The sequence below is a fragment of the Danio aesculapii genome, chromosome 19 (genome assembly GCF_903798145.1).
Source record: "Danio aesculapii chromosome 19, fDanAes4.1, whole genome shotgun sequence".
NCBI lineage: Eukaryota > Metazoa > Chordata > Actinopteri > Cypriniformes > Danionidae > Danio > Danio aesculapii.
In genome coordinates, this window is record NC_079453.1 from 14,867,222 (window position 1) to 14,893,417 (window position 26,196).

A 26,196-nucleotide genomic window follows, 5' to 3' on the forward strand; every position below is an offset into this window, starting at 1 on the left:
GTTTTCGTTGATGGGCGTGTCCGTGGCGGACTCGCAAACTTTGATGATTCGCCACCAAACATCAAGTTGTTATAACTCAGGCATGCATGATCCGATCAGCCTCAAAACTCACACATTTGATCACCGTCCTGACCTGAACACGCTTACATGCCAATATCCCGATACAGTTATAGCGCCACCTGCTGGCGCCACCTATAAAAATTAAACGGACAGGCCCCCGAGCTACGAATCTCGCACACGCACGAAATTTGGCACACACGTCAAACATGCCAAAACCTACGAAAAAGTCTCTTGGAGCGAAATCTCAAACCCAACAGGAAGTCGTATATTTTTAGCTTCCTGCGGCGAAAAAGTGGCGTTTTTGCCATTTCCAGGCGTTGTACTTTAACGAACTCCTCCTAGGGATTTCATCCGATCGACACCAAAATTGGGTTTTGTCATCTAAAGCCCTTGGCGATGTTAAATTGCGAAGCTTTAGAGTTTTACTCGATGGGCGTGTCCGTGGCAGCCTCGCAAACTTTGACGATTCGCCACAAAACAGGAAGTCATTATAACTCAAGCATACATGATCCGATCTGCCTCAAAATTCACACAATTGATAACTGTCCTGACCTGAACATGTTTACATATCAATATCCAGTTAAAGTTATAGCGCCACCTGCTGGGAACAGTAAAATTGCCTATAACTCAGCCACACAATGTCCCATCGGCCTGAAAATTCACATGGTTGATTAAAATCCACTCCTGAAGACAACTACATGGCAATATTGAGTCACAGTTATAGCGCCACCTGCTGTCAACAATAAAATTGCCTATAACTCAGCCAAACAATGTCCGATCTGCCTGAAACTTCACATGGTTGTTAAGACTCATCTCCTGAAGACATCTACATGCCAATATTGAGTCACAGTCATAGCGCCACCTGCTGACAGTAGGTAGTTTGGCTTATAACTCATCCACACAATGTCCGATCAGGCTGAAACTTCACATGTTTGATGAGTTTCCACTACTGAAGACATCTACATGCCAATCTTGAGTCACAGTCATAGCGCCACCTGCTGACAGGAGCAAGTATGGCATAAATCTGTGATTTTCTCAGATTTTTTTATGTATCGGCTTAAATTATTATTGTTCGCGGTTCTCTGTCGTCCTACGGCCACCGGGCGGCGGTGAGCCCGGGTGCGAGGTCCCTATCATCGCTGCTTGCAGCTTTAATTATTATTATTCTTATTCTTCTCCCGAATGAATCGCGATTTTGAGGGTCTAAACATGCCCGAAAACTCACGAAAATTTGCACACGCCCCAGAAGTGGCGAAAAATTACGTTTTTTAAAGGCTTCGGAAGTGGGCGTGGCAAAATGACTCGACAGCGCCACCTAGAAAATTGATACGGACAAGCCCCCGACACACGAATCACGCACACGCACGAAAATTGGCACACACCTCAAACATGCCAAGACCTACAAAAAAGTCTCAAGGAGCGATATCTCAAACCCAACAGGAAGTCGGATATTTATGGCTTCCTGCGGCGAAAAAGTGGCGATTTTGCCATTTCCAGGCGTTGTACTTTAACGAACTCCTCCTAGGGATTTGATCCGATCGACACCAAAATTGGGTTATGTCATCTAAAGGCCTTGGCGATGTTAAATTGCGAAGCTTTAGAGTTTTCGTCGATGGGCGTGTCCGTGGCGGCCTCGTAAATTTTGACGACTCGCCACGAAACATCAAGTTGTTATAACTCAGGCATGCATTATCCGATCTGCCTCAAAAGTCACATGTTTGATAACCGTCCTGACCTGAACACGTTTACATGCCAATATCCCGATACAGTTATAGCGCCACCTGCTGGCTACAGGAAATGACATGATTTACAGTGAAACAAACTCCTCCCACAAATTTTATCATATCAGCACCAAATTTGAGTGGTGTCATCTGAAAGCAGTATCGATGATATATTGTGAAGGTCTAGAGTTTTCGTCGATGGGCGTGTCCGTGGCGGACTCGCAAACTTTGATGATTCGCCATGAAACATCAAGTTGTTATAACTCAGGCATGCATGATCCGATCTGCCTCAAACCTCACACATTTCATAAGTGTCCTGACCTGAACATGTTTACATGCCAATAACTCGATACAGTTATAGCGCCACCTGCTGGCAACACTAAAATTGCCTATAACTCAGCCAAACAATATCCGATCTGCCTGAAAATTCACATGGTTCATAAGATTGCTCTCCTGAAGACATCTACAAGCCAATATTGAGTCACAGTCATAGCGCCACCTGGTGGCAACAGTAAAATTGCCTATAACTCAGCCAAACAATGTCCGATCTGGCTGAAAATTCACATGGTTGATTAAAATCCTCTCCTGAAGACATCTACATGAAAATATTGAGTCACAGTCATAGCGCCACCTGCTGACGGGAGCAAGTTTGGCATAAATCTGTGATTTTCTCAGATTTTTTTATGTATCGAAATAAATTATTATTGTTCGCGGTTCTCTGTCGTCCTACGGCCACCGGGCGGCGGTGAGCCCGGGTGCGAGGTCCCTATCATCGCTGCTTGCAGCTTTAATTATTATTATTCTTATTCTTCTCCCGAATGAATCGCGATTTTGAGGGTCTAAACATGCCCGAAAACTCACGAAAATTTGCACACGCCCCAGAAGTGGCGAAAATTTACGTTTGTTATAGGTTTTGGAAGTGGGCGTGGCAAAATGACTCGACAGCGCCACCTAGAAAATTGATACGGACAAGCCCCCGAGCCACGAATCACGCACATGCACGAAAATTGGCACACACCTCAAACATGCCAAGACCTACAAAAAAGTCTCAAGGAGCGATATCTCAAACCCAACAGGAAGTCGGATATTTATGGCTTCCTGCGGCGAAAAAGTGGCGATTTTGCCATTTCCAGCCGTTGTACTTTAACGAACTCCTCCTAGGGATTTCATCCGATCGACACCAAAATTGGGTTATGTCATCTAAAGGCCTTGGCGATGTTAAATTGCGAAGCTTTAGAGTTTTCGGCGATGGGCGTGTCCGTGGCGGCCTCGCAAACTTTGACGACTCGCCACGAAACATCAAGTTGTTATAACTCAGGCATGCATTATCTGATCTGCCTCAAAATTCACACGCTTAATAACCGTCCTGACCTGAACACGATTACATGCCAATATCCCGATACAGTTATAGCGCCACCTGCTGGCTACAGGAAATGACATGATTTACAGCGAAACAAACTCCTCCCACAAATTTTATCATATCAGCACCAAATTTGAGTGGTGTCATCTGAAAGCAGTATCGATGATATATTGTGAAGGTCTAGAGTTTTTGTCGATGGGCGTGTCCGTGGCGGACTCGCAAACTTTGATGATTCGCCATGAAACATCAAGTCGTTATAACTCAGGCATGCATGATCCGATTTGCCTCAAAACTCACACATTTCTTAAGTGTCCTGACCTGAACATGTTTACATGCCAATAACTTGATACAGTTATAGCGCCACCTGCTGGCAAACTTAAAATTGCCTATAACTCAGCCAAACAATATCCGATCTGCCTAAAACTTCACATGGTTGATAACATTGCTTTCCTGAAGACAACTACATGCCAATATTGAGTCACAGTCATAGCGCCACCTGGTGGCAACAGTAAAATTGCCAATAACTCAGCCAAACAATGTCCGATCTGCCTGAAAATTCACATGGTTGATCAAAATCCTCTCCTGAAGACATCTACATGAAAATATTGAGTCACAGTCATAGCGCCACCTGCTGACGGGAGCAAGTTTGGCATAAATCTGTGATTTTCTCAGATTTTTTTATGTATCGGCCTAAATTATTATTGTTCGCGGTTCTCTGTCGTCCTACGGCCTCCGGGCAGCGGTGAGCCCGGGTGCGAGGTCCCTATCATCGCTGCTTGCAGCTTTAATTTGACCTTGTATTTCCCTTGTTTTCATTTGAATTGATCACTTTGTCTATTTGTTATTTGTGTATTTAATTATTTTAGTTTTTCAGAAATGTTTACATTTGTTTAGAGGTTTTTGTCTAAAGTAGGCTATTATGTTGGTCTAAATTGCAGGAGCAGCAGTAATGCGCATGCATTGGGGCACCACTAAAATTGTTTTGTTTGGATATACCAATAATAATAATAATTAATAATAATAAACATTAATAATGATTTTTTTTTTCTTCAAGGTTAACCTCAACTAAATATGCAGAGGAAACTTTAAAGCTATCCACAATTAGTTAACAATAATAGTAATAATAATTTTGTTCATTTAAAGAAAAATAATTAAATTGTTCAAAATGAAAATCATGTTATGTCTCCAAATATTTTAGTTTTAACTTTCTTGAATTTAAAACATTGTATTGACAAATTAAGTAAATATGCTATAAATCATAGTTTTATTTTCCACTTAGAAGACTTGTCAACAATATCAATCTTTTTTTTTTTTTTTTACTGTAACTGTAATCATAAAAACAGGGAATTTCTCAGGGGTCTGAGATTCCGTTCCTTCATTTTTACCTAATAAATCAAAACTAAAGCAAAGAACTTTTGAGCATAATATGAGATGAATCTTGGGTATGGTGAATGAAGCAGGAAATTTGCTATATAACCTTTCTTGGACTAAAATCTGTAAAATACTAAGAAAAACAAACTACAGAAAACAAAAGTTCTGTGGTTAAATAATTTGTAATTATTTGTACATGTTACTTAAATGCATTAATTATATTTGGTTTAGTTTCTTCAAATGTTTGGTTTAAGATAATTACTAGTTATCAGTAGTTTTTGTTATTATTATTTTTGTTATTTTAAAGTTGGTTGTATCCAAGTCAAACTGTCTTAAAACATTTTGTGTTGTGAACATGGTCACAGGTTCAAGTCCAATCTCCGGCATATCCTTGTTCCATGTAAGCTCTTTAATTCCACCCTTCCTGTCTGCATTGTACTTTTTTATGGAGAGGGGCATATCAAAAACTAAAATTATAATCATAAATGTTCCTCAGATCCCTTTGTACTAGTTTGCACAAAATCCCAGTAATCCTGTTAAAAAGTCTCCAATTCTAAACACTAACCTTCTCAATCAGCAATAATTCAACAAGCTGTTGCCACAGAACAACCCACAAGTTGGCAAACAGTGGATCACCTATCACCTGGAGCCAAATGACCTGCTGCCTCATGACTTGAGGTCATTGTGTAAAATTACCCAGAGATTAGAGCATCTTACGGGCAGCAGCCTTACACATAGTGTTAAGTGATCTCCCTGTCTCTCTCTGAGTAAGAGGTCTTTGGTTACCTTAAGAGTGACTGTCTGGGAGGCTGAACGGTCAGGGATTAAAGGGATGGTTCACTTAAAAATGAAAATTCTGTCATTTTTGCTTACCCATGACTTGTTCCAAACCAGTTGGAGTATTTTTGTTCTGTTGAGCATGAAAAAGGGATATACTGAAGATTTCTTGAAACCTGTAACCATCAACATCCATAGCAGGAAAACCATATGGAAGTCAATAGGTTTTTCCAGCATTCTTCATTGTCGTCCTTTGTGTAGAACTATCCCTAATCTATAAATCAGAATGTGTAAAGTTGCCTGTTATAAATCTACTCAACCTCGTATTGTTCAATACCTGTAAATTGTCAAGTTCTCTTTTCATCTTTGGAACCCCAAAGATGATGCAAGAAATAATTGATGGCAAACTGTTGAATTATTAGAAAATAATGCACACCCATGATGCGGCTATGATGCAGAACACCACAGCCAAATTTCCCTCTTGTACTATAGCTAATTAATAACTTTGATATTCAGATGTTGTATTTTAAGACATTTGTCAGCTATTTGTCCTGCACACCCCCTTTAAAGCCCTTTGATTTTGGTTTTTAAGTGTGGTAGGCTGTGAAATAACATTGCGCAAAGGAATAAGGAACTGTAATGCGGTCAGGACCTGCATAAACTGCTTTAGCTGTGTGGATCACTGAAAATAGTTGCACACCATAGAATAGTTACTATCCAATCACTTATTTTGAAGAATGTTTTGATAATTTGTTTGTACATGCTCAGAAATGAAGGTACAAACTTTGTCACTGGGTGGTACCTTCAAAAGGTACACTTTTGTACCATACAGGTGGATATTAGTACCTTAAGGGTGCACTTTAGTAATTTTATGCTATAAGGTACACATTTGTACTTTAATATGTACCTTTCAAGGAGCAGTTGGGAACTAAAATGTTCCTTTTGAAAAGTTCAGGATTTGTACCTTTTTATTTCTAAAGAATGTATGATCTCAACTGTTTCAGACAGTTTCTACAGTCTAAAATGTCTTCGATTGGTTTTTAAAAAGACATTGAAATGAGACTTGAGCAAATTAGAGAATTTGCTTTTTTGGGGTCAGCTATTCAAGATCTGATTCATATCCAGCCTATTGGTATTAAGAAGCATTCAGATGTGTCTCTTTTGACCATTTATTTCTTCACAATCACGAGTGCTTAAAGGGATAGTTCACCCAAAAATTAAACCCACTTGAGGGTAAGTATTTTTGGGTCCAAAACTTTGAGTTTCTTTCTTCTGTTGAACACAAAGAATATATTTTGTAGAAACCTGACACCCATTAACTTCTGTAGTAGGAAAACCTTAACTTTTGTAATATAATGCTACATGTTACAATAAAATGCAAACTATCCATTTAATGTTACATGAGTACTATTGCATTAACAACTCCATGTTATCTGGCATATGAGTGAACAGGAAAGTAAGCAAATATAAAAATAAAAAGGCAACAACAAATATCTGTAGTGTTGAAAATCCATGTTTGAACAAAATATGAAAGTTTTGTTTGTGTGATTTCAACTGCCTCAGGAATGATCAAAAGTGGAGAAGATTAAACTTGTTATAAAACTGAAAATCCCATCTTAAAGGCTTAGTTCAACCAAAACTGAACAAAATAAGATATATTGAAGAATGTTGGCAATCTGTAAGCATTGATGTCCATAGTATAAAAAAAGCAAATACCGTGGAAGCCAATCTTTACAGGTTTACAGCATTCTTCAAATATATTTTGTTTAACAGGACTTTTGGAACAAGTCAAAGGTGAATAAATGATAGATTTTTTTTTTTTTTTATTTCTGGGTGAACTATCCCTTAATATTTTTTACAGGCGGTATATTTTGCCAACCCTTCAGAACAACATTATTTCACTTTGATTTTGACCTTGGTTATTTTACGGAATTGACATTGGCTATTGACATCCACAAGGCAATCCGCACTCAAACTTACCTTACTATTTCTTTGTATGTATTGATAATACTCAAGCTGGGTTAATGTCAAGGGACCTACCAGGTAAAAAAAAAAAAGACAATGGCTGTCATTGTCTATCCAGCAGGAGGAAATCCTGCCTTCCTTTTAAATTAGAGAATAACCAAATGAATGGCTTTTATGTGCAGGGATAACCAAAAAGAGGCTTCAATGAAGAGAGATTTTATAATTAATAGGCAAAAAGAGATGAAAGGCATGCAGAAAGAGAATGTCAAGAATGGAAACCAAGAGATTGGAGCAAGGAGGCTGGGAGGAGGGAGGGAACCTTTTGGGGGAGGGGGTTGTTAGCTCAACTCATTCATAAAAATACTCTGTAGTAAAAGAGGAGGGCAAGTTGTAGAGAAGGTCAAAGGATGGAGCCGTGGATGGTTCCAGGAAGTGTTGTTGGGGGTTGGGAGGCCAAAGTGTGGTCCACCGCAGACTTCTCACTTGGGGTTGGCAAAGCTACTTTGTAATTATTGGCCTCTTAACAAGCTACAAGTTAACCATTCTAACTGCTTTTCACCACTCATTGCAATGAAGTTCATATTAACCAAGTGATACAGATGACTATTTTTTTACATTATCAGAAATATTTTGTAATTTTTGTTTTTAAAGTGTTTAAATCTTTTTGTACCTGGTGTGGTAAACTTGTTTGTTTCTTGTTTTAAACTTCCTGACCTGGTAACACTGCACTTGTGATGTGGAGTTCTGTGAACTACACTGTTAGACAGTTTATAATCATTCCTTTTTTATCAGTTTTGCATCGGTTGTTCCATTAAAACAGAGGTTGCACTTTAATATCATTACTTGTTACATGTAAAAAAAACTTAAAATGGCCTGAAAGCTTGGTCTGTTGATTTTAATATTTTGCTGAATTTAAACAGTTTGCTAAAAATAATAATAATAAAACATAAATAATAATATATTTATTTTCTTTCTTACCTGGAGTTTTTTTTACCTGTTTTTTTTTTTTTAAATTAATGCAATTATGCATAAACAACCTTATTTGGATTTGTTTTAATAAGCAGAATATCAATTTTAGCTCAGATTGTATTTGTTTTTGTTTATTTTTGTGATTTGTTTACCCAGGAAAATGTTTTTTTTTATTTCTTTTTTTTATGTTTTTATTTATTTATTTTTTTTTATTAAGCGTAACTGATATACGACCTTACATTTGCTTTGTGAGGAATTTACCAGGACAATTTAAGTCTACACTTTAAAAATACTGGTTGCCTTACATTTTTTTAAGCTGAATCAAATGAACCTTTATGAGTCCATTGAACTTTGTTAAACTGACTTGCTTATTGATGTTTAAACGTCTTGCTTAACTTATGAAATTAAGTCAGAACATGATTAACTTAGCTTAATAACTTACAATAACTTGAAAACATATGCTGTCACGACTAATTGGTCGTAACATTTTTCTGTGAAGCAAAACATAGAATCCACTAGGCATGTATAAAATTCTGACGATATAACCTTGGATAAAAATATCACTGTTTCACTGTATTGTAATTACTGCTGTAAAACATATTCTTTTTAAATGTCTGGGTACAAAACAAAAACTTTTTTTTCCCCTTTGAACTCAATGTATTGTATTTTGAGAAACCATTACAATATATTGGAGCAGTAAGCATGTTGGGTGAAATATTTCAAATGAATCATTGACTTCTGCTGTCTTCATTAGTTTCAAAAACAGATTTCTGTACCATTTGAAATGGAATCTTTGAATATCTTTTCAGCTAGAGATAATGTTGTCCTAAAAACTAAACAACAAAAATGTTTAAATGTCTTGCATATACCTTAGAAACTTTATAACAGAAAATTTTAGCAATTTTAAAAACCTTGACTTTTCCACACTGCGGTATACCTTGTAAACAGTTATCGTCCCATGTCTAGAATCCACTGCTGCTGAACAATAATGTTTTTTCTTTTATTATCTAGAACACCTGCATTACTTAATGTTGTCTACATGTACATTGTGCCTGATTTTGCAGAGTACAAAATAAATATGTATTTGCATGTTTTGCCTTATTTTGGAAAGAAATCCAGGTTCAGAAAGATTGAGAAATGAATATTGTGTGTGAACTATCTATTACGTGAATCGTCCTTTTTTGCTCTTTAGAGAGAATGTGTGGAATTTATTACTGACCATTAAGTTTAATGTATAAAAGACTGAAAACGGTCTTTTAAGGCATGTCCTGATGAGAAGATAAGCAGCCGTTATTATTAGGACTATTATTACGGTACCAGACTAACACCGCCAGCTTAGCTGATTGATCTGTAAACACCATGACTGGGGTTAATTTGATACGGTGAGCTCACACATACACCAAATAGTCCGTTTTTTTGCTCTCCAAGTGGTTGTTTAAGACTTCAAGCGGAAGGTTGTTTTTAAAGGTAGATCCTTTCTCAAGCCCCATTTCCATGCGCCTATAGAGCAAGTATCTCAGGAATGTGAGCTTCCCCCACCTTTTCTTGCAGAAAACCCTCAGCACTGATGAACCAGGGTGAGATATAACCAGATGGCTTTATTTTAGGGCTCATCCTCCCAGCCCAGTCATTTAGATGTTTTTTTTTTTTTTTTCTTCCTTGTTCCTGAGAAATTGCAATACAGTTGTCGGGGTAGAATTTTGAAGTGTTCCAATAAAACGTTTCATTTCTGGTTAGATTTTGGGACCTCTGATTCAGATATAGCCATAGATGGAGTTAATTGATGGAGAGATGGAATGAGGAAGCCATTTTGATGTGAGTGATTTGAAGAGGTGGTTGTTACACTGCCAAAGTGAATGGGATGTTGAAAGCAATGTTGGGGGCAGGGAAGATGACGTTTTTACCAGTTCTCACCAAAATACAGTGTTGATGTATTGAAAACATGAGTTTTAAATTAGTGTTTTTTTTTTTTTTTTTTGTATAGTGCATGCATAAAACGTTCAGAACAAAATTTGACACATTCAAAAGTGAAGCACGTATAAAATTTTTGTTTTTCCGTTTATGTTATACATGCTTGACATGCACAATTTTTTAAAATTGTTTTGTTCAGTGTAATTATATTTATGTAATTTCAAATGTATAAAATATCCCTCAATATATTTTAAGTATAGGTCAGGTATAGGTAAAAAAATAATAATACATTAGTTCTTTTTTTTTTTTTTTTTTTTTTTTTTTTTCTTGACCTATACTTTGATCAAACAAAATTATATTTTAAATACTTTAAATGCTTGTATTGAAAATATAAAATATTGTAAGTTAACCTGGTGGTTTTTGAAATGTATATGTATAAAGATCTGCATGAAATCAACATTTGCAATGTTTGTTTTGCTAGTGCACATTTTGTTTTTGGTGTTGAAAAAAGTGCAAGCAAGTTAATCCACTGAAAAAAGTTTTTCAATCAAATCTAATCATTTGCATTTGGAGTGGCAATCTCTCCCTGTTGATGTCAGTTTAAATGTAAAATAAAAAAGCCTCGCCCCTATTTAATATTCAGTTTTAGCTGGAAGTACATAAATTTAACATGTCTTAGCAACTTCTGTTTCATGTGAACTTTTTAATATTACAGTTAATTAGTATTTAGTGGATTTAAAAAGGTTTTATGTCATAAAATGCTTGTTCTAAATCTGCCTGAAAATAATTTATCTATTTTGTGTAAAATTGTGACACAATGGTCATCATCTGTAAATCTTGATTAAATGTAACAGAAAACATTCTGATAAATGACTTGTTTTTATGGTGAAAACATTAGTTTTTAAATTTACATTAAATATAAATTTTTACATGGATTTTTTTTAAACATTTCAATAAATGTGAATTCATAATATATTACAGTTACAAATTTAGTCATAAGTCCACCTTTTTACTGTATGTTTGGCATCTCTGCAGAGCAAGCTTCATATGGAGGGTTTTCGCAGTCTAAAGGAAGGGGAAGCAGTGGAGTTCACCTTTAAAAGATCTTCTAAGGGTCTGGAGTCCTTACAAGTGACGGGGCCTGGAGGGGCACCATGTGTGGGCAGCGAGAAGAAACCAAAGGGTACCCAAAAGCGGCGTTCAAAAGGAGATCGGTGAGTGTCTTGCTCTGTTGCTGCTATTTTACTGGTTTATCAGAATTCATTTGCTAAACCAAGGTGTTTGTTTCAAACACTAGTTCTTGTTACCCATCACACTATTGTAGTAGACATAGTTAATGCAGATATACAGTATATGTGCATCATTTTATAGAAAACACTCTACATTGTCTTTCAGTCAGTGTACCAGTGGTGTGTTTATATACACCCAAACATTTATTTTTGCTGCTACTTCAAACTACTTATTTAAAATGAGCTAATTCAATAATTCCTAAGGTTTAAAATGAATCGTTTGGTGTTCAATAAGTCTATAAAAACAATTAAGTTAACTTAATTTGTGTTGGGACAATATGAATGAATTGTGAGGACCCCAGCATTTTTTTTTTACAATGTAACTAAATCATCTTACATTTTTAACAAGAATCATTTAATGATATTAAAAGACTCAAAATTTACCGTGTTTATTTTTGCTAGTGCACACTGTTATTATTTAGCTAAAAAGTCAATCCATGCAAGTTAATCCACTGAAAAAAAAAACAATCTTGTTGGTAATTTGGTTTTGGTGGTCTTCAAAGTCTGACCATTTACGTTTGCATTTGTTGTGTTGGTCCTTCTCTGTTGACATCAGTTTGATGAGTTCAGCTACAATGTTCTTAACCACTCCCCTCTTACTGTTAGTTTGCTATAAGAGAATGGTATGCATAAAGAAAGCCCCACCCCTACTCAATATTGCATTTTAGTTGGTACATTGACACACTGAAGCAAGTCTCAGTAAATTTTGATTCACACAAACTTAAGATTTTAGGCAGCCCCCCAAAATATTAAATTTAAATGTTTATACTTTATCAATATCTTTTCAAACCAATAGTCTGCCAGATTTTCTACATTAAAATATATTTAAAAAAAAAGTAGTAATCATGTACACTTTTATATTTAAATAAGTACAGGTCACATTAAATGTCAGTTGTGGCATTTTTAAATTTGTAGACTGGTACAATAGAACATATTTATCCATTTAGTTACCCATATAAGTTTTATTTTCACAAATTCGTAGTTTTTGTGTTATGTGCTTTCAAATGTGTACGGTCACTTTTGTAAATTTATTTCATGTAGACACCAATATGGGATTGTTTCATCTTTGACCCTTATATGAACAAGATCCCACTTGTTGCTGTGTTATGTCTCAATATTGAGCGAATAGGGCCATAAGCATGCTAATGTAAACATGTGTTTTTGTCAAACCAGTCGCAAGTGAGCAACACTAAGTGCATGTGTGAATGAGGTATGGAGTGTTTTGAGCTTTTCCACTTTTGACCCCTTTAAGGCCCTGTTCACACCTGGTATTAAGATGTGTTTTCATTGATCTGATCATAAGTTAATGGAAACACATTATTGTTCACACCTGAGGCCTGTTTCAGTAAGGAGGTTCAATAAACTCAAGTTTAAACTTGAACTCTGAGTTGATTTACCGAGAGATTTAAAAACTTAGAGTTTTCTGTTTCAGAATAGCTGATCTGAGTTGGGTCAAGCAACTTTTGAATAGACCAACTCAGAGTTAAGCACGCACACCGCGACTATAAAAAGGCATTATCAATGGAGCGCAGGTATTACCATGGCGACATCAAAAAAAAAAAGAGAGATCAGCATTTCTTTCTCCAGCTGAACTTGATGTACCTATGCAAAGTTATAACAAATATGACCATACATTAAAAACAAAGTAACATCACTGCATCAGTGAAACAGAGACAGTTAGCGTGGGAAAACATAGCTGCTCAAGTTAATGAGCAAGTTTACATTTAAAATATTTAAATATTAAAGTATAATAAAACAAGTAATGTAGTGTGTGACGTTTATTAATTTTACTTGGAAAAAGTGGGGAATTGGCCGTAAATTTGAAGCTATTTCAGATTTATTTGCATTAAATAACATAAAATAGGCTACTGCAGTTCTACAACAAATTTGACAAAACAAGAATGGATTTAACCTTAACTCAACGTTCAGTGGAAATGTTTAATTTAAGGTTCTCACTTTTACACACATTAATCCGTTTTAATAGATTTAAACGTGCACTTGTGTGTCTGCCTTTTTTATTGATCAAGTGGTAGGGGATGATATGACATTTAGAATGTAAGCAGAAATAAAATGTTTTTAAAATGAGTAATAATCCCATTAATAGTTACAGTTCCTGTCGAAGGTCAGTGAATTTAAGCTAATTGTTCATTAAAAAAGGACAAGCCATTCTCGTACGTGACTTTGTTCATGGTGTGATTGAAATGTAGGCAATAGCTATGTTTCCATTCAAAAATCTTTATTAAATTTATAAGCAAAATGGAATATCGCATAAAAGATGTGCAAATAAAGCAGTGTTTCCATCCAATGAATCAAATAGAACAACATCTTCACTTCCTGATTAACTGGCACCAAATATCAACAGTAAAAACAGAATTTATTGCGGTAGAAGAAGCTGTGTGAATCTTTTCTTTATTTAATAAATGTACTTGCGCCTCAGAAGACAATGCCGACACACAATGAACATGTGATGGCGTTTGAAGCCATGAGACGCGGAGAACAGACGCTCTGGAGGTAATTAATAACATTAATACTGAAAGGGTTAAGGCATTTTAGAACGACCAAAACAACATTTAGGATGTTTTAAAGAGCCCATATTATGGGTTTTTGAAAATGCCCTTCCATGTAGTGTGTACCACAGCTCTAAGTGAAGTGAAATATCCAGCTAAGGCTTAAATCTGTAAGTGTACAGTGTTTAAAACTATTGATTCATCTATAAAAGAGTCGACTCATAGTGCTTCAAACGAGTCGTCTTGATAACGAGTCATTAGGTGTTTCGCGATGACGCAGCCACGAAACACAAGCCTCGCCAGTAGTTACGCGCGCAAACCAGGGAGATTTGAAACCTGCGGCCCCGCCCACTAACACAGAAAAAACACTAGACACACACACACACAGACGCCGCCGGTCAATGAAGTCACGCTGTGCTCAGATGGATAATATTGACAGTCTCTACCCAAAGATGAGTTGTTAACCTGGTACAGTACACGCGGTTACTCTTTATATTCTCTTATCACATGTAAGCCACGTTAAAAATGCGACGCGTGCCGCTTTGTTTACGGATTTAACGTTAAAGGCTTTTGTGAGCTCGCGTTCCACTGCCGTTTGTCGTTGCTATGGCGATCGATCGTAAGCTAGGAGACAGGAGACTCGTGTCACTTTCCCTAGTTCTTCTGAGGAGCGTTGTGTGTGTGTGTGTGTGTGAGAGAGAGAGAGAGAGAGAGAGAGAGAGACTCGCGTCGCTTTCCCTAGTTCTTCTGAGGAGCGTTGTGTGTGAGAGAGAGAGAGAGAGAGAGAGAGAGACTCGCGTCGCTTTCCCTAGTTTTTCTGAGGAGCGTTGTGTGTGTGTGAGAGAGAGAGAGAGAGAGAGAGAGAGAGAGACTCGCGTCGCTTTCCCTAGTTCTTCTGAGGAGCTTTGTGTGTGTGTGTGTGTGTGTGAGAGAGGGAGAGGGAGAGAGAGAGAGACTCGCGTCGATCTCCCCAGTTCTTCTGAGGAGGGTTGTGTGTGTGTGTGAAAAAAGCCTTACACTATGAAGCGCGTGTGCACTGTGACTACTTTTATATAGTTGATTACCAGCTGGGCATTTCACTCTGTCTCGTGCTGAAGCCTGTCACTGTCGACCAATCGCAGCAGGCTGTCATCGGTCCAATCAGCGCAGATTAGCTTCGCGCTGAGGAGGGGGTTGGGAACAAATGAATCGCTGAACGATTCATATGGGAGTCGTTGGGATAATTAGGTAAAAATAAATGCAGGTTATAAGACCATCAAAGTGTTTTATGACCTTGCATGCATATTAGACTGTTGTTGGAGACCCGTACAACCTAAATAGGACCCTATTTCATGTATAATATGGGCTCTTTAAAGTGTGCTCAGCCTGCTGGTTTATCCGTTCACACACATTTTCATCATCATATGATCTCTTATAACAAACCTTTTTTAATGCGCATACTGGAATTTTAGTAAACGTGTTTCCATCGCAGTTTATGCGCATTTTGTCTTAACGAATAAAAGTTTATCCTACTCCGTTATGTGCACGATTTTTATGCCTATTTTCAAAAGTTATGTGCATCATGACGTTTCCATCCATTTTTTCTTACCGCATATCCAAAATGAGCATTAAAATAGGTGTGTGGAAATGTAAGGCTAAGGCGAGAAATACCGCTTCGTCTTTAAAAAAGGGGAGGAGACCGACAGAAACTCTGAGTTTAGAGAGTAAAACCTGCTCCTGACCAGGTCAGGTTTACCGAGTAAGTTACCACGGTAACTGACTCTGACTTAAAGTTAGTTCTCTTTCAAAAACAAGCTTGACTTACCCTGCTTTCTCCAGTGTGACAAACCTGCCATTTTGAAACGAAAAACGCAGAGTTTCTCTCATTTCAGGGTTAAAATACTCAGAGTTTTCACTTAACCTCCTTTCTGAAACTGGCCCCTGGTGTTTAAATGTCTTGTCCACTTTCAACCAATGATGAGGGAGAGTTTGTGGATGGGGGAGAGTTTGTGGTTCTGTATATGATCCTTTAATCAGATATTGCGAAAGCTAATAGAATTTTAACATTGTTAATGCAACGTATTCATAAAGTGTTTAATTGATCTGCTACTTTTAACAAGTTACTTTTATACGCTTTTGTGACTTAATGCAGTTATAGATTTAAAAAAAAATTTATTTTCAAATAGCTACACACTTTTTGCAGTTTTAACATGTATATATGCTTTTAGTTTTTATATAATTGGTTTAACAAATATATTTTAGAACATTGAAAGCAATTTAAATGAGGTGTCTTTTGAATCCTCTTGCAAAGGATCAGGAATTGATCACATCAAATCAATCCAGTTTACTTACTGCATTTGTAACCACAACTCAATATGTTTTAAAAGCACAAGTGTGTAAATCACAACCTCAGTGCATTGGAACTTCACTAGGTTCATTGAAGAACTTTGAAGGAAAGCACAATTATCATGTGGAGTATTTTGAGAGGGATTGACTGATTTATTTGCGCCCTTATTTTGCCATCTTTCAATATAACAGTGTTTGCAATGCACTGATTAAGGACATGCTGCATCCCAATTCAAGAGTATGCAAGCTTTGGGACACACTACTTCCCTGTTAACAGATCATAGTGTTGCTTCGTTACGAGCCCTGTCAATAATCCACACATCATCCACATTTCTTTCATATTTAATTTCCTACCTTATTGGAGAAGCAGAAGCAGGATAATCTGCCATCCCCTAGTTTTTCATGCAGAGAAATCTCCTCAGGTCTTTTGTATAATAAAAATTTTGTTGTTCTAATTTGTAGTTCTAATTAAATTCACATCCAACGTGCAATGTATTGTGGGCAATATCAGCGGTTAGTATATGGACAGTTCTACCCTTGGAATTTTTACTGGAAATCCAATCCACTGTGCAACCAGCTTTAGAATCACTAAAGAATACAGACTGGATGGTATTAAAGTGATGCATGGACATTACCTTCAACAAACTCCATGCCAAGTCTATGAATTGTATGTCACTCAGGGTTTATGACTGAAAGTGATCTACAGTGTTGCAAACAGGAGGGTAACTTTGTTTTAAAGCTAGTTCTTAAGTGCTGATTGGAATCTGGCATTTCAATGTTACATTTAGACCTATTGATGCTGAATATACATTTGTTACTAAAATCATTTTTTAGGATGGCAGTACTGTCATACAGTATGTGGAATCCAAGCATAAACAAAAGCATATAAACTCCAATTCAGGTTAAAATGTTACCTGGAAATACAGTTGGAAAGCTGTATTTGCACAGCTAAAAAAATGTAGGTCAAGAATTAATTTGGAACTACATTGTGACTCCTAGAATGGGAATCTGAATTCGATAGGATTAAGTCCCTAAAGATTCCCACCCTATACCAAAAAAAAAGAAAAAGTGATGTCTCTAAGTTAGTTTTAGTAATTAGAGTGTTCTACAAATTCAATATACAAATAATAAATAAAAAAACATAAGATAAAAAAAATAATAATAAGTTCTTCAGTTTTGATAGGTTGAGAATGAGTCCATTTCAAAGTTCAGAATGGATTCCATAATGAAAATTGACTACTCTTTTTCAGTTAAAATTATAATAATTTGCCTCTTTAAAATTATAATTAGAGGTTTTTTGCTAATAATGATCAGATTTCCACAAAGAGATTTGGTTGGTTCACTTCGATGAACTGAACTGGTTCAAATCATCACATCTCTTATGACTGTGTCTCAACCACGGTCCTGGAGAAGCTGAACATCTAAATCAGGTGTGTTTGGTTGAGATACGGATAATGTTGTAATAATGAGTTGGTGGTCCCCCAGGAACGCGGTTGAGAAACACTGCCTTATACACCATTACAGAATTTCAAACAGCTGGTTATGGCATGACATTCTCCACTCTGAATACATAAAACAAAAGAAAGAAAATGGAGGCATGAGGTGAGGGGGTTCTATACATAAATTTTTCTCTTGTAGTAAGAAAGCCCTCGTTTCTATAACAAAACATTCACGCAAACCTTATTGATGACGCACATTTTTTTAATGCTATGTTTCAGAATGTGCTCATGCATTTTAGACAGTATTTAATAAAGGCATGCATTCAATAGGTTATTTGCTTGATTGAGCTTCCTTTTAGCTTATGCACTACTGATGGGGTTTAAGAAACCGAAAAAGAATGGTAATAACTGCGAGAAATTGATTCCCAGAATCAAGTCCATAGACTCTAGAAGTAGGAATTGGGATTGATCTAAAAAAAAAAAATGGTACAATCAAATAGGTCTACTAAATGACATGTGGATTAGAATGAGAGAACAGCAGGATGGAGAATCTTTTTTTTTTTTTTTTTCTTATCACAGACATCAATGCAAAGTTTGTGCTTTGGTTAGTAACAAAAAAAATGTAAAACTTGTAGGTAAAAGTTTTACTGATCACAAGGATGTCATTCATTCATTTTCTTTTTGGCTTAGTCCCTTTATTAATATTAATTATTAAACCACAGCGGAATGAACCGCCAACTTATCCAGCGTATGTTTTACGCAGCGGATGCCCTTCCTGCTGCAACTCATCACTGGGAAACATCCATACACTCTCATTCACACACATACACTATGAACAATTTAGCCTACCCAATTCACCTATACCACATCTCTTTGGACTGTGGGGGAAACCGGAGCACCTGGACGAAACCCTTGCCAACATGGGGAGAACATGCAAACTCCACACAGAAATGCCAAGTGACCCAGCCGAGGCTCGAACCAGCGACCTTCTTGCTGTGAGGCGATTATGCTACCCACTGTGCAGCCACAAGCATGTCATTTGGATTAAAAATCAATCCTAAGTATAAATCAGAAAGATTTAGTGCCATATTCAATATAAACAATATTCGATATAAACGTTAAGCCTGAGCTAATTTAAGTGAAAATTAAACCAACTGCTTGTGTAAAATACAAATACTTACACAGCTCTCTTGTGCAGTGTGAATCCAAATAATTGGCATTTTGGGCATGTTTTGTGTGCTTGATTAGCGTTTCAATTGCCTTGTATGGTACCTGAGAATGCGCAAAAGCTCATGTAAATAGGAAAACAACAACAAATTAAAAAACATTATCAATTTGACAAGCTACAAAACTGTATAAGTGACGGAGTTTCCTTGGTTACAACTGCAAGCAAAGCAACTGCTCTGGTTGCAATTAATATGGATTGTATTCTATGAAAATGCTTCTAAGTTTGTATTATGACAGTAAGTTTTACACATAAATGCCTTAATAAAACACCATGCAACAATATTTAGAATTTACTTTAAATTTTTCATACATCATGAACAGTAAATGTGCCATTTTTTTTTCAGACACCCTAATAATTTACTTACCCACACACAATATGAAAAACAGAAAAACACAATTATATTGAAAGAAGGCCACAAAGTATACATGTTTACTCAAGTTTTAGACCTATAAACTTCAAGTGATTGCCTAAATGAGCTCTAATGAAAACTGGACAAACCCATAAATATGATTATGAAGGAGGTCAACCAGGTACTGGTTCTGGAGTAATTATGCAGCATGCTATCTGAAGACATTTCACCATTTTGAATATTTTGGTTCGCACCAATATAGTTCTAATGTTATGAATATCAAGGTTGGCTGCACGGTGGCACAGTGGGTAGCACGTTTACCTCACAGCAAGAAGGTCACTGGTCATCGGCTGGGTCAGTTGGCGTTTCTGTGCGGAGCTTGCATGTTCTCCGTGTTTGCATGGGTTTCCTCCGGGTGCTCCGGTTTCCCCCATAAGTCCAAACACATGTGGTATAGGTGAATTGGGTACGCTAAATTGTCTGTAATGTATGTGTGTGGATGAGTGTGTATTTCCCAGTGATGGGTTGCAGCTGGAAGGGCATCTGCTGCGTAAAACATGCTGGATAAGTTGGCGGTGCTGTGGCGACCCCAGATTAATGTGAAGGGACTAAGCTGAAAAATAAAATTCATGAATATATATATATATATATATATATATATATATATATATATATATATATATATATATATATATATATATATATATATATATATATATATATATATATATACCATGGTCATCATCAATAACAGTATATAGTGACACTCGTGTAATACCGTGGGACAGAATGATAAAAATATGTGGAAGTTATGCAAGCCAGGCTAACAATGTTGAAGTAGAAAAATAAAAGAACCTCAGGTTTCCAGTGCTAGTTTTATCATCTTTGTGTTACCTCTGAAAATGTGGAAATTTGGAAATAGTTTTATATTCCACTACACTGACTAAAATCTCTAAATTTGTTTGGTTTAGATTTAATAGAGAATGTTTTTTTATTATTATTTTTAGGGGTTTTCACTTTTTATTGTATAGGACAGTAGAGAGTATTGACAGAAAAGCATTGGGAGCAGAGAGAAGGGAAGGATCGGCATAGGACCACGAGGCAGGAATCGAACTCGGGTCATCGTGAGCACCGGAATGCATGTGTCGACGCACTAACTACTAAACCACTGGCGCCGACGAGAATTGTTTTTAAATGAAGAATACACAAGCTGGATTCACTGGTCTGATGCACTCCTAGCACAATGTGTCTTTATTGTGCTAGTAGTGCATCTGACCAGTAAATCCAGATTGTGTAATCTTCATTTAAAGCTGCTGACTAAACTAAAAATAAACTTTTTTTTAAAACTGTTTGTCAGTGTGGATGCAAATATAGTTATCTTTATAGTAAACATGCTTTGTGTGAACAGGCCTTTAGGTCTCAGAAAAGTTGTATCAGTGCATCTTTTATATGAATTATTGACTGTTTTATTGGTTACACTTTACAATAAGGTTCTATTAGTTCATGTATTTATTAACATGAGCAAATAATGAACAATACATTAATCACAGTATTTATTTGTCTTGGTTAACATTTAATGAAAACAAAGTTGTTCGTTGTTATTTTAAAGCTCAATGTTTACTTGCATGAATTGAGATTTTAATTATGCATTATAATTGTTGAACTGATTAATAAATACTGTACAGGTATATAAATACTGTACATCAATAGTTCATTTTAGTAAATGCATTAACTAACATTAATAACATTAGAAATAACATTTATTGTAAAGTGACCATTTTAATTGTACATTCTTGTGTGGTCTTATGAGATTTACCTGTATAGACGTTTAGTTTGCCATTCTTTGAAATAGGTGAACTTATTGTATTAAGCTAATCTCACCTTTACTACTGCAGTGTTTCAGTTATTGTTCATTTCAGATGTTGCTTTTAAATTGCTTCAACACAATATCTCAGGTTCTGACCAAGCAACGAGCATTTCCTTCCCCCACCCTGTGTGTTGGTGACTTGACCTGCCAGATCAATAGGTTGTTTAAAATCTCATAGCTCAGAATTTAGGCACACACAGTCAGCAACCCCCAACAGGAGAGCTGCAGGTTATTGATAAGCCCCGTCCTCCCACAATCCTTTTCTGTATCTAATCACTGCAACTGCCTGAGTGTGGATCCAAACCATTGTGTGTTACACAAATATGCCTTAATTATTGTTTCATAGTCTAGCTCAGATTTGTGGCAATGTGCTGATGCATTTTTGCAGTCTTACCAGTTAGGCATGGGATGATAGCCGTTTTCAAGGTATACTGCAGTTTGGAAGTTAAGATTTAGAACTGGCAAAATTTTCTGCTATACCGTTCCTATGGTAAATGTAAGATATCTTATTTACATTTTTATTTTTTTAGCACAACAGTATCTCCTGCAGAAAAGATATCCAAAGATGCTGTTTTAAATTGTAAAGAAATCTGTTTTTGAAACGAATGAAGACAGCAGAAGTCAACAATTCATTTGAATTATTTAGCCTGACATGTTTACTGTTACAAAGTATAAAAAGAAAATCTTGAAGTAAAATATATTGTTTTCAAAAGGGAAAAAAGTTTTTGTTTCTTACCCAGTCATTTAAAAAAATTATTTTAGTAGTCAAAATACTGTGAAACCATGATATTTTTATCCAAGGTTACCATCATAATCTAATAGGCCCATGCCTTTTACCAGTCCTCCGGTTACTGCCTAATTTAGCATGTTACAATTGGAGTTCTGGTTGCTTGCCACTTAGTGTGTTTACATGGACAACAATATTCCCATAATAACAGTTAAGACCATACTGTGATTAAGAATATACCAAATAAACCAATGTTTGATTACCTTTAATGTTAATTGAATTATTAAATGCACAGTATTCATATTTTAGTCATATAGACATGTACACCTTAAAGGGAAAGTATTATTTATTATTTTATTTATAATATTTGTTAATTTAATTTATTTTATATATATATATATATATATTATACTTTTTATATATTATACTTTTTATATAATATTTGTTTTATTTATTTATATCTATTTTATTCATAATATTTAATTTTACATTTTTATTTTATTTAAAAAAATATATTCTTATTATTTATTTATTTATATTTTTGGCATTTATTCACCCACAATTTGTTCCAAACCATCTTGAGTTCCTTTTATTTGGTAAGACAATGGAAGATATACTGGAGAATGTTGGACAAATCACTTCTATAGTATTTTTTTTCTCTTACTGTGGATGTCAATGGCTGCTTTTTTTTTTTTGTGAACACATTTGAGTATCTTGTTTAACGGTAGAAAATAATTAATAAACATCTAGATTTAATGGGGGAAAATGGTGAGGAGATTTTAACTTTTTAATTTTGGTTGAACTATTCGTGAAGGCTGGGTGTGCTGGTGCACTAAATGTTTTTTAAATCTTTTTTTTTTTTTTTTTTTGTTTTTTTTTAATTTCAAAATGTTAGAGACCACAAATATGAGGACCAAAAATGCTAGATTTGTCATATATATTTCTATATATGTATATTTATAGATAGATAGATGGATGGATGGATGGATGCTCCTATTCTGTGTGGTATGGTGCGTTGATGTAACAGACAGCAGAACACAACAACAGATTTGCAACCGGAGTCCCAAATGTGAACACAGGAAATCTCACAAATTCTCACCAAATTCACATTCATTCAGTTTATGCAAATTGACAATCTGATCTTCCATCTCTGCTGTCCAAACTCGTTTTACTTTTATGTTGCATCAATAAGCATTCTTATATGCTTCCATCTTCTGCAGCTCTCCTGTTGGGGGTTTCTGACTGGATATTGTTCCGTTTCACATGATGACTTCAGGGGTGATTGTCTTTAGGCCCCACCCCCACACATCAGCATTTTATTACCGTAAATATTCAACACGATTAACTTTTGTAGCCCCTTCAATGTTCTTCAGAGCAGATTAAGTCACTCTTAAAGGGACACTCCATATTTTATTTGGAAAAGTCTCCTACAATAAATGTTTTTTTTTTTTTTTTTAAACAGAATTTTATAAACCCATTCACCCTTTCATCTCTGGGGTCTGGCGGGAGCACTTTTAGCTCAGCTTAGTGTAATTAATTCATTTGGATTAGACTAATAGCATCTTACTAAAGCAAGCAAAAAGGTAACGCTTTTTTGATGGTCCATTTGAGTATTAGTAGACTATCTGCTTAATATCTGTTGATACTGCTCCTTCAACAGACATTTAACTCACTATAAGAAACTTTGCAAGAACATGTCAATTTACGCTAACCCCAACCTAACAGTCTACTTATAATCTAGTGAGAATTAGTTGGCATGTAGATGCAATGTAACTTAAATTCAACAAACAGAACATCAAAATAAAGTGTGACCAACAAAAAAAGATAACTTTTTATCTTTTTAATGTTTTAAAGCTCTTCTGTGATTGCATTGTGTACTAAGGTTGATGTGTAATGAAAATGTGCTAATTTCTAGGTTGATTTGGCTTGAAATATATTACTCTGATTATTAGGCCAGAATGAATGAACTTTGTGCCTGCTGAAGTCATAGTACAGCAACAATGATATTACACAGCACTGTTAACTACATGGGGACTATATTCAGGTGCTGCATAATAACATTGTGCCTGCTGGAGATGCTAATAGTCTATTCTGATTCAATGACTTATGCTAAACTAAGCTAAATGTGGTCCTGCAAAGCCTTGAGGTCGACTGAATGGTTTTAAAAAAATGCTAAATCTGGTTCGCTTTAGGGACCTTGTAAAAGGAGCCTAATAAAAAAAAAAGTGTAATGTTGGAAGGGGAAGTATTGGCAAAAAATCAACCAGATTATCTTGTGATGTGTGCCCAGTCTTAATTGTGCTATTACCATTGTGTAGGACTTTTTTGCCACATTTGATACACAGTGCCAACAAAATGGCAGAAATTTGTATTTGTCATCAATTGATGGAATGTATAGAATTACAAATAATTAACTGCACTTGAAGCTTTTATTATTATTTTTTTTAAATAAAAAGTGAAACCAGAATTGTATACAATACCATAAAGACAACGCACTGAAAGTCGCTAAGAGTAATTGTGAAATATCAGGCAGCATTAAGTAGAGACATGACATGCCATTATAAATCTGTGCTATAATGTAAAATGGAAACATGAAACCAATGCATGTAAACGCCTTAATTGTAATACTGTCTGATTCACAACAAAGTAATTCGATCACTGTTGTCCATGTACAGTAAACTTACCAATGATGCCTTTTTGCTACGTTCAAACTACTAATTTAAAATGAGTTTAAATGACACTATTATTGAGTGCTTTTTCAGACAACCTAATTGATTTATGTTCAGTCTACTTAAATATGTAAAAATGATTGTTAATATAATAGATTTGTGTTGGCACAACATACAGGTATTGTGGTAGTCAGCATTTTTACAGTGCTTAGTTGGGGTCAGTAGAGCTGCCCTACCTTGAATCACACTAAACTGAACTATAAATTGAACTAATTAAAACAAAAGGAGTATTCTGTAAAAGGGAAAGTGTGTGTGTAATGAAAATATTTTTAATTAAAAAAAAAAAACTGAATCATACCTGATTATCGCTTACTGGCATTTTCTTTTCAAAGCTGCTCACACAGTTCGCATTGTATAAAGCACTACAGCCATAAAAATGACTTGTCTTGACTATTACCGTTATTACCAAAACATACTTTCTCCTAATGTTTGTGTTTGTTATTCCACCTCTCTGTGTGTGTGTGTCAAAGCATCCTGATGGAGAATCAGATCCTGTCCATTTAATTAATAACAGATGTAGGTGCCTGAGAAAGGTCAGAGGTGAAATCTGCCATGGCGTGTGATGTATGTGAGCGGGTGGGGGTGGAATGAGAGAGCAGGGATCAAAGTGCAAAGGTCAAGCTGCATATTGAAACAAAGAGCCCAAGAGTTTGCCCACCTCCTTCCACTGGCCGATCAATAACTTCTGCTGCTGCAGGGACACAATACAGCACAGGGCTGATTATGCACAGGAAGTTTTCATTTAAATGAATAGCTCACCCCAAATGGAAATATACATTTTTTTGGTGACTGAGGTGTTGCATTAAACTGCGCTATGAAGGGTAAAATGCAGCCTGAAAGTAAAAGTAATTACCTCAGTGCCCTGACAACATTTACTGTTCAAGCTATTGACCATTTTGAGGGATGTAAACAAAAACAATGGTCCTAATGTATTTCCTGTTTTAAATTTAATTTCTATAGCTCCCGAGAATCCAAAAAGAGTCCCATTGATAATGTTATAATAGCTATTTTAACATTGTTATGCTTGAATTGTCTCTTTTTACAGTTATGAAATAGTTTGATAACAAGCAGGAAATGTTCATGGGCCAATGACATCAACACATTTAAATGGTCTATAACAGCACATTAGGACTACAACCCTTGATGAAGCTTCCAAATATCACCTTATTTTATCACTGTGTTCTGCAGTTGGGTCCACATTGATTTTCTTTCTGCAGTAAACTGCAATGTAGTTGTGTTTTCTTGTGTAGTGCTATTGCACATCCTTTTAGGGATAGTTCAACCCAAAATTAAACATTTTTAATTAACTTTTTAAACCTTTTGAGTTTTTTACTGTTAAACACGAACATGTTTTTAGAAAGCTGGAAACCTGTAGTAATTGACTTTCCTAAATTTTCTTTTTCCTACTATGGATCTGTGGGGTTTTCAGCTTTCTTCAAATTATATTCTTCAGTGTTCAATAGAAGTAAAACAAGTTTTGAAACCACTTAGGAGTGAGTAAATAATATTCCTCTAAGTTCACATTGTCTGAGTGTTTCTGTTTAAATGGCAGGAGTTCCTTTTAGGACAAAAGTAACACTTACTTTTATCCTACTGCTAATA

At 35.8% G+C, this 26,196-nt stretch overlaps 1 protein-coding gene across 1 annotated transcript in view; it reads left to right on the top strand.

Moving 5' to 3' along the window:
* The window catches only part of lin28ab (lin-28 homolog Ab), a 40,029-nt gene that overhangs the window by 12,358 nt on the left and 1,475 nt on the right, over window positions 1–26,196 (top strand). Inside the window, exon 3 of the mRNA XM_056479116.1 lies at window positions 11,170–11,348. Within this exon, the coding sequence (XP_056335091.1) occupies window positions 11,170–11,348 (179 nt within the window). The remainder of the gene's footprint in view (window positions 1–11,169; window positions 11,349–26,196) is intronic.